Below are 16,732 nucleotides of genomic sequence, written 5' to 3' on the forward strand. Positions count from 1 at the left end.
CGAAAGTAGCAACTCCTGGCATGTGACAACCAAAAGCAGACTCCTTAAAAATGATTAAGTATAAACAGAACTTTGCTTGTTTTCTAACTTTTGCACTTCGCATTTAAAGCAAGAGGCGATTGCCTCCGTTTGAAAATATTTGAGAGACATTAATCTCATTTGTATATTGTATATATTAGACCGTTGAAATTCATAGAAATTATCAGATTCAGTTCTCGTTTTCCTGCTTTGATTCTTTAAATATAAATAAATCCATGTTCGCTTGATTGAATCTACAGAAGCTGTTTCAATTGGCTTCTTGGAAAGCTAGTAAAATTTTGTCTTTCGACATCAAAACGCAGTCAGATGCAAGTTAAATCCAAAAGACCAGGAACATTTCCCCTCAGTAAGATATAGTTTCAATTGAATGAACTTAATACCAACCAATCACCATCATGGAGAGACAAAGGTTAAGCACAGCTAGGCTGGAAATTGGTTAATTATAAAGGCACCTAAAAAGGACTAGAAAATGAATAAAGAATTACCAACAATGCTTAAAGAAGAATTTGGTCAAACAGCATTACGTAACGAACTGTTGGTAGTGGATGCAAAATGAAGTGGACTGGTCTTTTTGCAAAGATAACCAATTTGTATCTGGTTAACTGGTTAACTTCATGAGTCTTTTTTCAGTCTATTCATTAAGTAAAATTCAAAAGAGTATATTGTTATGACGTCAATAATTTAACACTATATCAATACCTTGTTGTAAATGATAGTGACTGAAAGATTTTATCTAATAAATGTGATTAAGTTTCCTGTTTAAACCCTTAAATATTTAATAATTCATATTTATATCATTTATATGTAACAGCAAATTTCCTTGTTATAAGAGGTGTACCAACTATTGGTCCATCAGTGTCTGTTTTCCATATGATTTCCCCATTCTCAGGTTTGAGAGCAAACAATGGTCCTGGTTTGTCCGCAGTCGCAACGTAAAGCATACCATTTTTTGAGAGGCGAGGGGATGAGAAGAAAGTCATCAATCCTAACTTTTTACTCCATATTTGTGCACCATTTTTCTGGGCCAAACTGAGGAGTAGGCCATCACCACCAGAGATGAAGACCTGTCCGTCAGGGCCAAGTGTTGGGCTTGAAGTGACGTTAACAGAGACTGTAAATGAAAAAGGAATACCTAAACAACATGAAACCTAAACAACGCGAAAACAATGATTAATAAGTAGCTCAATAGCTTATGATACACATAAAATAATAACACAAGATTAAAAACTCTATTTCAGGGCCGAAGCCCCTTGTTAAAGATTTCATACATCTACGCGGTATTCGTTTATAAGGTTATTAAATCTTATCGCTAACTTGGTAATTAACGTCCATTGATAAGTAATACCAAAGTTTCCAGTTTGAGTTCCTCGGTTAATCTTTAGTAACGGGTAAAGGATGGCATGAGGTAGGAAAATGTGGAGTCTCAAACATAAAACTATTACGCAAAAACATTCCTCCGTTATTCAATGCAACAATGCAAACATCTTTCCCCGATAATAATGAGCAAGGATCATTCACAGGTTATTCTACAATATTTGACTGAGTTGATTTTGACGAATCTGTACAAGTATCTTTATGGCTGATTCAATTGGCCTTATAATCCTGCAAATAATATGGCACCAAGATATAACGGTGCTCCTTAAGTTGAGGGTCAGAGCATTGCAGTCAAATGCCAAACGCATTCTAGCTTGGGATATACTAGCATAAATCATAAAATATATTAAGATCGATTTGAAAAGCTACCAAATTAGTCAACTCTACACCAAGAAATGAATTAGGCTGATAGGTAGGAATGAATTGATAGCTTGAATCGAGCTTAAAAACTAACCTTGTTTGCTCCATAAAAGTTTCCCTTTATGACCATCTACAACAGCAACTTCACCATCGTGCGTAGTAATGAACAGCCGGTTATTCCTTGTGAAGACAGGCGTCGACTCTATAGCACCAGCGAACTTCTTTCTCCATACAAGCTCCCCAGTCCACAGATCAAGTGCATATACAATGCCATATCCACTGCAAAATACCACAATCGACTCGTCAGGACTGACAGAGGGGGAAGATATAAAACCTCCTTCTCCTTCAAACTTCCACTTTGCTTTTCCGGTATTTAAATCAACGGCGTAGACGTTATCCCCGTATTCTGCATACGAGGCAACAAAAACAAGGTCACCATGGCTGTTGGAAACAGGAGATGACCAAATAGATTCGGAGGTCTTGAATCGCCATCTTAGCGTCCCATTGGCATGCAGTGCGTAAAGGAACCTGTCGTGGGAGCCGACGACTATAGTGCCATCTTTTGTAACATGGCAGGATGACGTCACACTAGATCCAGTCTTGTGCTTCCAAGCCAAGGTCCCATTGCGAGTGTAAAGCGCACGAATGTAAGAATCATCTGCACCACAATAGATTATTTCCCCATTTAGGCTAAAATCGCAAGAAGATCCAGTTTCGTCTGCAGTTTCAGTCTTCCACATTATTTTCCCAGTTTGTGCATCGAAGGCGTAAATCCAGAAATCATCAGAGCTTAGGAAAATCGTTGGAACGTCCGGAGAAACTTCTTCAGAAAGCACGTTGCTGTAAACAAATGATTTGTCGCTATTGTTAGGCCCTTGATCGGGGCTCTTACTTGAACTGAGTACGTTATCTTGGTTTCCTTCGCTTTGCATCTCGAGATCCAATGTATTTTTCAAACCAGTTATGTATTCAATGTCATGTTGATCGAATTCTACAAAGCTTAGAACAAGGTTGGTCGCAATATGATCAGGATTTGATGAGCGAGGTATTGCAATGACGTCATTCCCGATTGCCCATCGCAAAACAACACGTGGGACATCAGCATCGAATCTGTGAGCAATTCTTTTCAAGCCTTCATTTTCAATCACTGGATTGTATGACATTCCTTCTCTCACCCAGGATTCTCCCAGAGTACTACAAACAGGTTGAAATAATAAGGAAACATTTAATTTCATGATACTGCACATTTTTTAAAGCTATTGCAGATTGCTTATGCTTAAAATATGAAAAAAGTCTTCAAGGATTATTTTGATTCATCGAGCCACTCCATAAAACTTATACTTTCATCGTAGTCTTGAAAGTAATATTGGTGAAAATATCGTGTTTTAATTTTCATAAACATCAATACTGTTTATGAAAAAATGAAGAACATTTTATATCAATTAACTATTCACCAGCAGTGTCTCGTCTCATGAAAGGGAAATGATTAATTTCTTGTTAAAGAAATAGTAACTTCGAAATTCTTGCTTAAACTGTAATTCAAAAATAATTGTAGTAGGAAATGACAACAATTTAAAATGCTATAAACTTTCAAGTAGGAATCAATCAAACAAAGGTTATCTGTCGTTATTTGTTTTACCAATCCATCAATTTTGGAACATAAAAACTCCGAAGAAACTTTAAAGATGACCCAACCCACCTATGACCCATGTAGGCAACATCGTTTTTCTTGCACCATTCTCTGACTGCATCGTCCGTGTTAAAAGGATCAAACCAATTTTGCACCACTGACAAATCTTCCTGTGTGATATTTTGCAACTTCATCAGATCGTCAACTTCGAAATTGCTGACGCCTATGCTTCGTATCTTCCCTGGAATTATCAAAAGAATCGATTTCAACATTGGTTGATTTGACTGACAGAAATATTATCAAAACAAAATCGGGAAAGAAAAGTTACCAAGAGTTCAATGAAATGTTGGAATTTCTACAAGATTGTTAAAGCAAATAACAAATTTGGATCCGGGCAACATGACAATATAGTTATAGCATTATAGTTAAACGATACTGAAACAAAATATTCACCCTTTTTAACCATAAATTCTAATGCTCTCCATGTTTCGATCCAATCCCCTTTCGGCTCCCCTTTCCCACAAACCAACAGCGCACCTGGACCCTCATCACAATCCTTCGAATGGATTAACATCAGATCAACGTAATCCGTCTGCAGATTCGATAAACTTTCATCAATAGATTGAATTGTTGTGTCGAAACCCAAGTTTTTAGGATGAATCTTGGAAACTATAAAAACTTCACTTCGTTGCAATCCAGATGAACGCCACGCATAGCCGATAGCACTTTCATTATAAGCTTGTGCGGAATCAATTAGCCTGAAAAAAGGAGAGCGAGTTAAAAGAAAACGAAAGCGAGTTGAAAGAAAAAAGGAGGGCGAGTTAAAAGAAAACGAATAAACGAAAGTATGATTCTTATTTTCTGCTTTGGGTTAAAGTTATACACGAATAGCTTACTATGGGACTTCAAAGATCTAAATCTTAGCACTTTAACTTTCTTGCTCTGAATCCGCAACAAAAGACCAGACAAAAAGCAATGCCTTCAGCTCATTAACTCTAACTCTTGAGCCTAAACTCTCTTTCTTGACATAGCATTAAAAGTTTCAGATAATTAAATCACATGATTAAGGTACAAAATCGGATACCTTTTGATTCAGTGAACATATACATGCACCCCCATAACTACGGCACTGCTTGCATCTGGAAGTATTACGAACTCTTTACCTCGTAAACAAAAACATCTCAATGGTAAGAAATTCAGGTTACCTATAACCTTCCTTCAGTGCAATCTTCATCATTTCTTCAGTCTTTTCAAACAGCCCAGCAGTCCCAAAGCCAAGTATTGGCACTAGAAAGACATATATTAATGACACTTGCTTTCATAAAATTGATTTCATAATTTCTTTACTGCAAAACAAACCAATCTTTTTTAAATTTTGTTTCATTGTTCACTTCTTGTTTACTTCATGATACAGCTGGTCAAAATTAAGCTTTATAACATTTTTGAGCAGTGGAATGACAACTGTTTACTTCTACTCCGATTTGAAGCAATAATAATCTGCTTTCCCTTTAATATTTTTCTGCAATCGTGTTTAAAGAATGACTTTGACATTGCCCAATTGATGCAATTTTAGTCTTAATTGATTGATTGATTTGATTTAATTCAAATTCTACTACATTTCTAAAAAGTTAGTTAGTTATGTAAATTATAAACAAATCAACTAAGAGCGCAACAACAACAATAACATTATTCAAAAGACAAAATAAAGCAAAATTTTTAAGAAGGAGCCTTCAAAGTAGGTTAACTAACGAGATAAAGACCCCCTTTTGTTTCAGCGATCTATATGTTCATCTATAATTATGTCTCGTTGAATTAAATTAAATTACTTTATGGACTAAACATAAAATTTTGCAAAGCTCACTGACTTAATGCAATCATAAAGTCATTTTGTCAACTAACAATGATGCGACATGACCTTCCTTCCAAATCAATGCATTCAATATAGTCTTAACAGTGTCATTGGACTTAAATCAAAATAATGTCCATGGGAAAGCCTTGGTATTTGAGGCATTGCAACACTTTAAATATCATTTACAGTTCACATAATGCATAAAAACCAGCTACAATGAACAGCAACACCAACCATCCTAAATGTCAAAAAGTGTCCCCTTAACCCTGCCCTAAAAACAGATTTTGTATGATAAACTGCATTACTTAGGTCCTAAACCAACTAAGGTTCTTGCAGACCTACCATATTGGCTCTAGTTGCATGATCTAAGTATCAAGTTAGAACTACCTATGTAGTGAAGCTTTATTTTTAACAAACAAAAGAAAACATTTATCTTTGGAAAATCAGATGCTTTTCATAAAGAAATAAAGAGCAATAGATTCAATAGAGAACAAAACATAAACTAGTCATAACCCTTTTTTTTAAAAAAGACTTCAATATCCACAAAAATCTTTCTTAAAAATAGATAATTTAGTATCATCCTTCAAATAACTTTTTATTTCAAATTTTCCAAAATTGATAATCACCTCTACCTATTATGGAAGACATTCAAAATGTATGAAAAAGGGAAAACACTAATTAATGACTGGCAAAAAATTAAGGCAACATTAGGGTCTAAAACAGAATACTAACTTTCATAGCCATTTTTAAGCTTTATTTTTTTCTGAGCAAAGTTTTCATCTTTAGGCGTATTCCATGTCTGCTCAAATGTTAAGAATTTTGAAATTGGTATATTCTGTGATCTGCATTCAATTGTTTCAGGGGCACTACTGACAGTTTTGGCAAACTGCTCTTCTAGCTTTGTGACATCTCTTATGCCTAGAATCTGTAAAGATGAATTGTTTTCATACATGTTATAAACAATATCAAAAAAATACATAGAAAAGAGAACATCATTGAGAAATAGCAACACATAAAAGTCAATGGGAAAAGCAAGTCAATTTTTATTTGAAGTCAAGAACTAGACAGAGTTCTGTAGTTTTGAATTTGTACAATGTTTTATAGCTTCTTTGTATAAAAAATCACAACATTGTTGAAAAACATTACATTACAACTAATTTTATTTTGTACTAGATCATAAATTCTACTTCATTAAACCGCCAATAATTTGGCGACTTTAGAGAATGGCTTTTTATTCAATAATTTGCTACAGAGAGTTTTATAGACTAAAGAGACATTTACTTTACAATTTTTGTTGGCCTGTTAACCGAACAAGTACAAAAATAAGCTAAAAAAATCAAGATGCTGAATTAATAGTTCTTCGGCTGGTTTGGGTTAATCTAGGACTCAATATTCTTAGACTCAAATGTTTGGAATTCAAAACTGGTTTAAACTGCTTTGATAAAGATGGATTGTATTTCGAAGTTTTGACATCAGAAATAAAAAAAATAAGGATTTGGATGATGCAATGATAGAAAATGTAAAACTGAAATGAAATCCTGTTGTAATAAGATATTATGAAGCTTTGCCAGCATCAAATGAGATTCACCTCCTCATTATCACCGGGTTCTGTTGTATTTGCAAATAGATTAAACCAAATTGATACACCAATATTTGGAGAGCCATGAGATCTCACATGGTGCCACCAGTGCTTTGGAATATAAACAAGGTCACCTGGATGTAATGTGATCTAAAACAAACAGGCAAAAAGAATAGACAGATAGCTAACTTTAACTTGCAAAACATTTTGGATAAAATGCATCAAATAATCATTATAAGATTGACTCACAAATTGCCCAGTTGGTTTCAGATCACTTACTGCTGGATTTTATTTCAATAAATTGAGTATAAGTCTGTCTTTCAAAAAAAGTGTCAAATTTGCAGTTAACATGTAAATAGGAAAATGAATAATACTGGGGGCTCTAAGAATGATCAATAGCATAAATAATTTTGTCCTTAACCAAGATTTATCTCTTTGAAGTTCCTACAGTTTTCAGATCAGATTTCTCCAATCTTTTTGTATCACAACAGGGCTGTCAGAACTAGAGGCTGGTCATCCAATAACCATTTTCAAATTTTAACCATTTTCATAGTTACTTACTGAATGGAAGCAAAAGATGGCTTGCTCGTCTCAACCTCCCTTATTTAAAACCACAACTGTTCTGACATCACTGTATCAGACAGACTCACTCTGATTCCCAGAAAAAGGAAAACAAAATAAATTTGCATCAATACCTTGAAAAATGGTATGTCTTTAAATAGGGGCCATTTATCAAAATCAACCGCTTCAGGACTAATTGGTGATAACCCTGGAAATGTATCAATATTGTCAGCATAAACCTCTCGCATGTATGTGTAATTAACCAATGTAACAACTTTTCTTCCTGAAATCATTGTTAATAAGTTCTCATAACCATCTTGGTGAAAACAAGAGCTTGTGTTGCCACTTGAAAAAAGCAAGTGAGCACTTGTAAAATTTGGTGAAAGCTCTGGGCATTGCATAAAAACTGGAACTTCAAGGTCATTCATCATCTCAGTTTGTGGGAATGGGGAATCAAGATAAACAGTACTATTTTTGTATATTCCTAGAAATTCACTCATATTCATTGTTTTTCTGGGATACAAATCGTTCTTGTAAACCTTTCCTAGCTCAACATCCATTAACACGTGGCCATACTTCTCCTCTAGGTATTTTTCGTCTTGCCATTTCTTCACTGCCTCCCAATCTTTTGCAATTCCTCTAAAGACAACTGGATTTCTTTTCCTGATAAAATGAGCATAGAAATCTGCGCCCCCTATTGAATAATCAAGATTTAATAATCCATCTTCAATTGGTTGGCCATGATCTCCAAGTTTTTCCCATTTCCCATGTTGTTTGTTTTTCAACTTTAAATCTTCTGAGATGGTGTTTTCTACGGCATTACAACACGATATAGACAAGAACACGACTATAATTGCAACTGGAAACGCACAGAGACTTGAAACAAAACTTTGGTTGTTCATCGCGACCACACGAAACAAATGGCCTAACACTGAACTGCTGAGTTACTTAGCCCGTTTATCTCCGAAAACATCTGCCTCATCCGCACAGTATTCCGAATAACAAACATCTGCTCATTTGCTGATAAGCATACAACGTTAATTAATGTTACCTTTGTGTTTCCATCAATTCGTCTTATTTACTTCCTCCCCACAATGGTGGAAGCTTTTTTCATTGGAAGTCGGCGCGGTTCGAGAGCGAGGCAGCCTCCCTCATGACTGCGAGACAAAAGCAACTGTTTCTATTTATAAACTCTTTTGAAATCAAGGACCTAAAAAGGGGGGCTTGGAGGGTCTTTTTCCGCAGCACGAGTAAATTCTTTTATATCATTAAGTATGGCTACTGTTACACTAACTTATCAACGGTGGCTGGGACAAAAAGCCGCATCTCGGCCCTTGTCTGAAATGCTTACATAAAAACAGATGCTCAGACTTGCACTTGCAAAGAAGAATTGGCATGCACGCTTCTAACAAGAAAATTGATCATTTTGCACAGGTGATCAGTTCTTTTTGCTGTATTTCTCACAAAGACAAACAACAAGGCCGTGCTTTGCAAACACAGACCTGAGTGTTCTTTTGCGGTCAAAAAAGGCAAAGAAATGGTAAATTAACACTGGTTTACAATCACTTAAAGAACTTGAACGACTCATTAAGGATTTCATTCAAAGTAACTCAAGGCTGCTGAAAGCGAAATGTATTTGCACACGAGATAGAGATTAGAATCAACAATGACAAGAATAGGGAGGCAAGTGACTTCTCACTGTCAAATCATTCGATCAAGTTCAATCTCTACCCAAATAGCCAAATAATCATTCTTAACTTAAATCATGCCTTCACTGGTGGAAGGGTTTTGATTATTTCACTTATTGCAATCATTCCCTCAAAGGTCATGCACCCCGTCAGCCAACCAAAAGCTCTGAATAGTTTCTACGTGCGTTCATGATTTAGAAAACGTTGAGAAATAAGGTTGCCGATTGGATACGTGGCGATATGTCTATTGTATAGTTCGACCAATGGAAATTTAGATGGCCATCAAAATATGTCGTGACATAGTGCCTTCCTAATCCCCACAGATTTCAAGAATCTACAGGATGCCTTTTTAATTAATCACCTATTGTTTAAAAACATATTTACCACGAAAAATCATGAACAGGGTTTATATTTTAAAGGACAAAGTCTTCAGAATCCGATACTGTTGTCTTCTATATACAATGTTGAAATTGAATAAAATGTTGTCATTAGGCGAACAGATTCGAGGAAAAGGAGAAGCAAAGTTATTATTTGAACATTCATTGAACGAAAATAACATTATTATTATAATACTTTAGAATTGAAGGGTGAAATTATAAATCACATTTTTAAATCATCGAATGAGAGTAAATGAGAGTACTCTGTGGTGTATTTAATGGATTGATTCTACAAAATAATACAAATAGCGACAGAAATATAAATTATTTACTTAAAAAACGATATTCACAAATGACGCATCAAGCTACTTTAAAAGCCTCTCAAAACACAATAAGTTACAAAAATATACTAATCAACCTCACTCATGAGCAAAGTTTTGTTGTTATAAATTACCGTGAAGCTGAAAATGTGCAATTAAGAATCAGTCAAAGCAGGCTTGCCTTCGATAGATTTATTTCTGAAGTGAAATATATTTCAAGGTATCTCTAGAATGGATTTAAGATGGCTTAATAGGTAGCTATCAAAGCTTATGCATACGAGTGAAGTATTCATCTAGCACTGGGAAGGACTTATCTCAGTTGTAAGTCATATTTACCGTTTCTCTTTTGCCAATTTCGAGGGCCTAAAGCTTGAAGCACAATGCACATTGAAGGTCAAGGAACTGATCAACACCGAAGGGACAAAAGCGGAATTCGCATAGCAAAAATAGACAATCGAAAAGACAAAACGTTAAAAGCTTGCTGGGAATCGCAGTTTGCAATCTTCTAATTCCCAAGGGCTCGAATCCTTAAAAACAGCACCTGGAGAACAATCCTGTTGCCCGCATTTATTTAACTACAAATGAATCCACAGAAATTTTCGAGAAACATTCAAATGGCCAGGCCCGACAAAAACATTTAAAGGGTCTGGAGCAGATTGCCCTATCTAGGTTCACAGTCCAACTTTCTGACACCCTTCACAACTTAGGCTTGAGGCGACATGACACTCTTTTGCAGGCATACATGTGTTTTCACACAGGATTGTACTCTTGATGCTTGAATCGTATGAGTGCGAGTGTAATTAAAATAACGGAGGAGGGAGAAAAAGAAGAAGGGTAAGGACTTTTGTTTTACCCTCCTCTTTAAAGATTTTGAGGGTGAAATGGTTGACCTTTCAGACGAGCAGAAAAATATACGACATGGTGCCTTAAAAAACGTAAACAACTTCTTATTAAAGTACAAACAATAACTACACAGAAACGTGTAAAAATGTAGAAAATAATGGATAGCCATTCTTTAACTGACCGGGACAGTCACGCTATAGGGCACATTTTTCAGCACTTGCGAGAAAATGTGATCCTGAATTAGTGGTCTATAGATGTAAGGTTAAAACCCGTGAATTCATGACAATATCAATTCACGAAAACATCGTTTGTCCTCTAGAATGAATGTCCCATTGGAAAAAGCAATATCTGTCTATACAAGACTAGAGAAATAGGAATAAATAACCTGCTAACAAAACTTGTCAACAACGAGTACTCCGCTGCAGACTTGAGAGGTTCCTTTAAATTAAGAGGCTTTTTGTTGCAATGTATATGAAAATAGGAGACGTCATTTGAATAACATTGCTAGTCTTTTCGCCTTTTACTAGCAAATATTCAAGACATCGTAAAGCTGCAAGATATTTCTCGATATTGGACAACTGACATCGTAGATGTACCAGGCTGTTGTCCCTCACTTTTTGCTGAAGCATAATATTAATGGTGTAGCATCAATGTAGAGGGTCGAAAAACTACCATTAGAAACTGACAATATGTCTAGAGTGTCTGAAGGCAGTAAAATGGCAAATTTCGAACGAGGTCAGGCACACACGCCTGTTTGTGGTGTTCTGCAGGTTGAATATGAGTGCGTTTTGGCGAAAATAGTTCCAAGATTTTTGATAGAAAAATCGATGGAATTAGCAAGGCAATACTATAACCGAAGTATAAGAAAATACTATAACTACTATTGGCGTCGGTGCAAATGTAGGAGTTGCTTAAAGCGAATCTTTTTTAATTTATCATAAACTAAATATCTAACAACGGCAAACCTCGGCCCCCGCGAACAATATCCAATCCAGTATTAGCTGCTGTACCCTAACGAGGTATTAGAAGCACCAAGAACAGGGGGTGATGGGGATCGCGAACTGTCTAGGATTCTTTTATTAATAGTCCTTTTTGAAGAGGCGACACAAACCGCGACATATTCTCGAGCATGCGTCATCTGAGCAACTGGGTACCATCTGTTTGACAGTGGATCATATCTGCAAACCAGATAATACTTTTATTACCAAAAAAAGTCATTCAAAATCATTCGCTGTTATTCAAAATGACATCACAAAATTCCTCCATACAATATCAACCAACTACATCATACCTGGTATTATTTATGCCAAAACTGGGTTTCACACTTCCCTCCCATTTTTTAAATTTGCAGTTTAAATACTCATTAATTCTAAGATAGAGTTTCAGTCGTTAAAACACAATGGATATTTTACCTTGAAGTATTTCCGCGTCACCAGCCAAGCACAAAACACTTGCTTGGCTTCTACAAACGTTTGCAAGTCGTTTCTTGAGTCAATCTTTCTTTTTAGTTACGTGATACTCTGTACGAGGTAACGATTTTCTATATTGAATAAACTTTTTAACCAGCATCCTTCAGGAAAGGAGGAGGGGGGGGGGGGGGGGCAGAAGTGTGTCAGAGCAAAATCTTAGTAGTGGCTAGAAAAGCGGAGTCCTTGACAAAAGGACTTCCATGAAGGAAACGTTCTTTTAAAAAAACCAATAAATTGAAGTTCAGGCTGGCAGTTGTAACTTTTCGAAAATTTGAGACTAATTGTTCTTAATTTGCCTTTAAATAATTAGGGTGTAAGCAGTGTAATTGCTATCTAGTGAGCTCTAGGGGGGTGGGGGGTTGTTAGGCTCCATTTGCCATCCTTTACTTGCCAACAAAGTGAGTGAGACATCCTTTACTTGCCGACAAGTTTGAAAATTCAATAAAAAGGCACCTCTAGATGCAAAAACTCCCCATTTTTTGAGATGAGGGCCTCAAAACATTACTCGAAATTACATTTCAAAGTAGCTCAGCTTGAGCTTGTTCTTAATTTGAACTTAACTTTTGACCAAATTTGAGGTTTTGTCCTTATAAATCTGTTCTTATAAAAATGAGCGTAATACAATCGAAGATAAATCTTTGGCAAAAACTGTCCACTTTATTGCTTGTCACTTCCGTTAAAAAAAGATACTTTGAAAGACAGCATGCATAAGATGGAAAAGACGAGGTTAATGGAATTCCGTGGCGACTCAACAACGAGGTGTTCTTAGACCAGGCATATCAACTACACCGTGAAAGTTAACAACTCTTTACTGAATTTGACACAAGCTCAAAAAGGATTGAATCATTTAATCACATCAACCAAAACGTATTCAGCAGCATGAATTCCGATATCAAACAGAAAGGAAAATAACACGCACATTTATGAATGAGAAAGTCTTATGAGATGGGTCAAATGTCTCTGTGATTCAGAAAGAAAGCTTTATAATACATCTGCAAAGGGGCTCCTGGTTTTTGCATGGAAACAGAACCATTAAATTATGTACAATTGCATAACCGAACCAATCAAATCAGAAGTTAAAGGCATTTGTTGCACATATAAAAATTTGTTGCAAGAAATATTGTGAAAAAAGACGAGGTCTTAAAATTAAATTTTTGCTACGACATAAAATTTATAATCTTCCTTATTAAATTTAATGAACAAAAGAATCTGAAATGTGTTTCTATGAAAAGGTACTTCCTTGTCCTTGAAACAGAGAAAACATTTGTCGAAAGGTACCTTTCCATAACTGGAAAGAAAAAATACAGGAAAGAAGCCCACCTTTCTACTGTGTTGAGACATTTTGTGCCGTCATATCCTCCAACAACGTAAAGATAACCATCTAGAACCCCAGCCCCACAGCCGGCTCTAGCCGTCAGCAGCGGTGCCATTTCTACCCACTGATCAAGGCTGGGGTCATACCGCTCAACGGACGTCGTTTTGAAGTTCTGATCATTGCCGCCAATTGCATAAATATAGTTGCCAAGGGAAACGCACACGACGTGTTTTCTAGACAAAATGAACCAATATCAACAAGTGCAAAGTTTTGCTGGGATTAACCAGTACTATCACATTTTACATATACAATAAAATTATTGCGATTATGATTAGATTTAGAGTACGGTCTTTGGCCTGGGGTGATGATGTTATTAAACCTTTTCATAATTAATGAATCTCGACCAGATATGCAAAAATATATCAAAAATTTTAATCAGAATGGATATAAAGAAATATATCCTGTTCATATTATCAATGATATTCAGCCTTGTTTTTCCTTGGATAATTAAACTCAAATGTTTAGCTGAAATTAGCCATGAGTAAGTTCATGATTTTTAAAGCCTATAGTTCATTACAATTCAGAGAGTCTGATGTTTAAACTAAGTACATTATAACAATATATAATTGTCGTAATAAAACTTCACAGAACTGATCCCGAATAACTGACAATATATGAATATGACGGTATGATATTAAGGGCTAGTTTAATTGTTTGAATAGGTTTTGCTTGTCCAGCCCAAAATTTATACAAGAAGAAAAATTTAATTTTTTCTTGTTGTCGAAACGTAGCATCTTAAAAAGTAAAATATTGAAACTTAATTTTACATCACTAGTTTCCACACCTTGGATAGTTCATTGGGGCGATGTCAATCCACTGATTCGTCACGTGATCAAATCTTTCTGCTGTCTTTAGTGGTGACCCATCTGATCCTCCGACGGCGTAGATATTGTCATTCCAGACACAACAGCCGACTCCAAATCGACAATAATTCATCTTAGGCATTTCAGTCCATTTGCATACCTTTGGATCGAAATATTCCGCAGTTTGCAAAGGTCGCGACCCGTCAAAACCACCTGGAAATATGCATCAAGGTGAAATTTTTATCAGGTGTTTTGTCGCAATAAAAAGAAAAAAATCTTGAATATTTGAAAGCTTATTAAGGTGTCTATTCTATACACAAATCATTATTCAAGTTTCTTATCTAAAGATTTAAAAATACGTTTATCTGGTGCAAAAGAATTGGCAATAGAGTTCTAAAGTGATGACGTCACAAAAATCTATTTTCAGAATTTTTGAATTTTGACTCCATAACCTGAAAGATCATCATGAAATACCTCTAAATGTGCAAAATCAGGCAAGTGTATTACGAAATGGCAGAGATATGGCCACATGTTTACTGGTTCTCTCACCATCAAACCTCTGTATTTTGGTCTCTGTTCATAACTTTATGAACAGAGCCAAATAACAGTGATTCGTTAGCAAACTTCAAATCTTTCATTAGCCATATCTCAACCGATTTTAGACATATCTGGCCAATTTTGCATATTTGAAAGTATTTCATGGTGATCTTTTACGCTATGTGGTTAAAATTCAAAAATTCTAAAAATAGGTTTTTGATGACGTCACACTTTAGAACTCTATAACACACAATATTTGTCCTGCAATATCAGCCATTTTTGTCTTGTTGCAACACACAGAATAAGCACAGTTCAATTCAATTCAATTTCATTCCTATACCACAGAAGAATACTACATTATTACTGTAATATACACAACTTAACGAAAAGTATGTACTTATCTAGCTTGGGACGTTAGCAAAAATTATAATTAAAAACATAACAGCAATAAACAATAACAGAAACAAGGTTGGTTAAATACTCTATCAACTTAATAAACAGTCTACACGAGCTATTAAACGTTAAAACATCCATTCTTTGATGGTTTCTTTCAAATGAGAACAATTCACTCTCCCCATCCATAATTCTTAGTATTCCTAAATTTAACATGGATACAAAATTGAAAGGCCGGACCCCTTTAAACGAAATCTGATTCCCGAAGACTCTCCTTGCATCTGCTTAAATAACGTTGACAGGACAAGAACTTCATAATGAGTTCTGGCAAAAGAGGAAAAGTCAACCATGAAAGGAAATTCTGTATTTTGAATTTTAATGTAGCAAGTTTTGGAATGAAAGAAAGAAGTGACAATAGTATCGAGAGAAGTTTTTACGATAAGTATAACCTGTTCGAAAGCAGAAGGCCTAACAAATTTTGGAAAGGTCGTTTTGTGAATCAAGTCACACTTTTGAAAACATTGGTTCTCCAAATTCCTACGATTCAATCTCATTGTATTGCAAGTTAACGTTCATGAAATGGATAAACAGCTCACCAACTGCGTAGATACGCCCATGTCCTGCAGCGACTCCCACTCCATTCCTATTGGTTGTCATTGCAGGCACAGGGATCCAAACGTTATTGAAAGGATCGTATTTTTCAACTGTATTTAACCTCGATTGGTCGTCACTTCCCCCGCAGATGTACAAATAAGGTCCCAGGGCAGCAACGTCCGCACCCCATCGTCTAACATTCATGTCAGCTGCAAATTAATAAGACAGGATAAGTTTTAGCACATCTTTCAGAGGTTTATTCAAAAGGTAAAGGTCAATCCCGTAGAGTGGGTGCTTGACCTGGGCAACAGTAGGTTGGTGAAGTTAGCTGAGACAAGCAGACAAACTAGCGTTGAACCTTCAACATTGTCAGGACAAGGTTTCCTAGCCTACAAAAATCGAAAAAGATTCTAGAAGGGCAGAGGTGACTGAGTTGGACATTGAGAAAGTTGAAGAAAGGGCAGCAAAGGAACGGGTAAGAAAATCACATCAAAATAAAGTTGGAGGTGCTAGGAGAAGACAAAAAAGATTCAAACTGTGTGCCATGTTTTCGATAAAGCGAAACGCTCAGAACAAGTCATACCTATCGGTTTCCACTTTCCTTCTTTCGGGTCGTATCTCTCACCGCTTTTCAATTTTTCTCTTCGACTCATTCCTCCTATTGCATACAATATTTGCTGGACAGCTGCGGGTTTACGCGGTGTTTCCCTCGGGCTCTGCGTTAGAGTTCTTCCACGAGGCGGTAAAAACAGCAGTTTGGCAGCTTCGATTAGCAGTTTGCTACAGAAAGAAAAGAAAAGGATTATTGAGAACAAATAAGTGCAGATTTCCAATTATCCATTAATCAGGCCAATATCTTCGATATATTTGGACAAACATTATAGAACTGGAGAATGGCGTTGGGAAAACAGATGACACCTTCCACGCGAATGATAAAGCAT

The 16,732-nt window shown here is 35.9% G+C and overlaps 2 protein-coding genes across 4 annotated transcripts in view; both read right to left on the reverse strand.

The window, feature by feature from the left end:
* Positions 1-371: 371 nt before the first annotated feature.
* On the reverse strand, positions 372-8,490 carry LOC135694992 (uncharacterized). Its single transcript, XM_065213906.2, has 8 exons — positions 7,527-8,490; positions 6,841-6,981; positions 5,985-6,177; positions 4,609-4,690; positions 3,857-4,161; positions 3,473-3,644; positions 1,868-2,967; positions 372-1,150 (listed from the first exon to the last, which is right to left on the reverse strand). Exons 1-8 carry the CDS (start codon positions 8,292-8,294, stop codon positions 834-836), a joined length of 3,078 nt encoding a protein of 1,025 aa, XP_065069978.2. The 5' UTR covers positions 8,295-8,490; the 3' UTR covers positions 372-833.
* A 324-nt stretch (positions 8,491-8,814) lies between these two features.
* LOC135694997 (kelch-like protein 20) overlaps positions 8,815-16,732 on the reverse strand; it is a 37,459-nt gene continuing 29,541 nt past the window's right edge. For all 3 annotated transcript variants that reach the window (XM_065213915.2, XM_065213913.2, XM_065213914.2), the window contains exons 6-10: positions 16,375-16,571; positions 15,794-16,000; positions 14,249-14,480; positions 13,410-13,637; positions 8,815-11,798 (exon numbers count right to left, since the gene is read on the reverse strand). In XM_065213915.2, coding sequence (XP_065069987.2) covers positions 11,618-11,798; positions 13,410-13,637; positions 14,249-14,480; positions 15,794-16,000; positions 16,375-16,571 — 1,045 coding nt within the window. In that variant the 3' untranslated portion in view covers positions 8,815-11,617. The remainder of the gene's footprint in view (positions 11,799-13,409; positions 13,638-14,248; positions 14,481-15,793; positions 16,001-16,374; positions 16,572-16,732) is intronic.

The sequence above is a fragment of the Rhopilema esculentum genome, chromosome 8 (genome assembly GCF_057945365.1).
Source record: "Rhopilema esculentum isolate cy_ngs chromosome 8, ASM5794536v1, whole genome shotgun sequence".
Lineage (NCBI taxonomy): Eukaryota > Metazoa > Cnidaria > Scyphozoa > Rhizostomeae > Rhizostomatidae > Rhopilema > Rhopilema esculentum.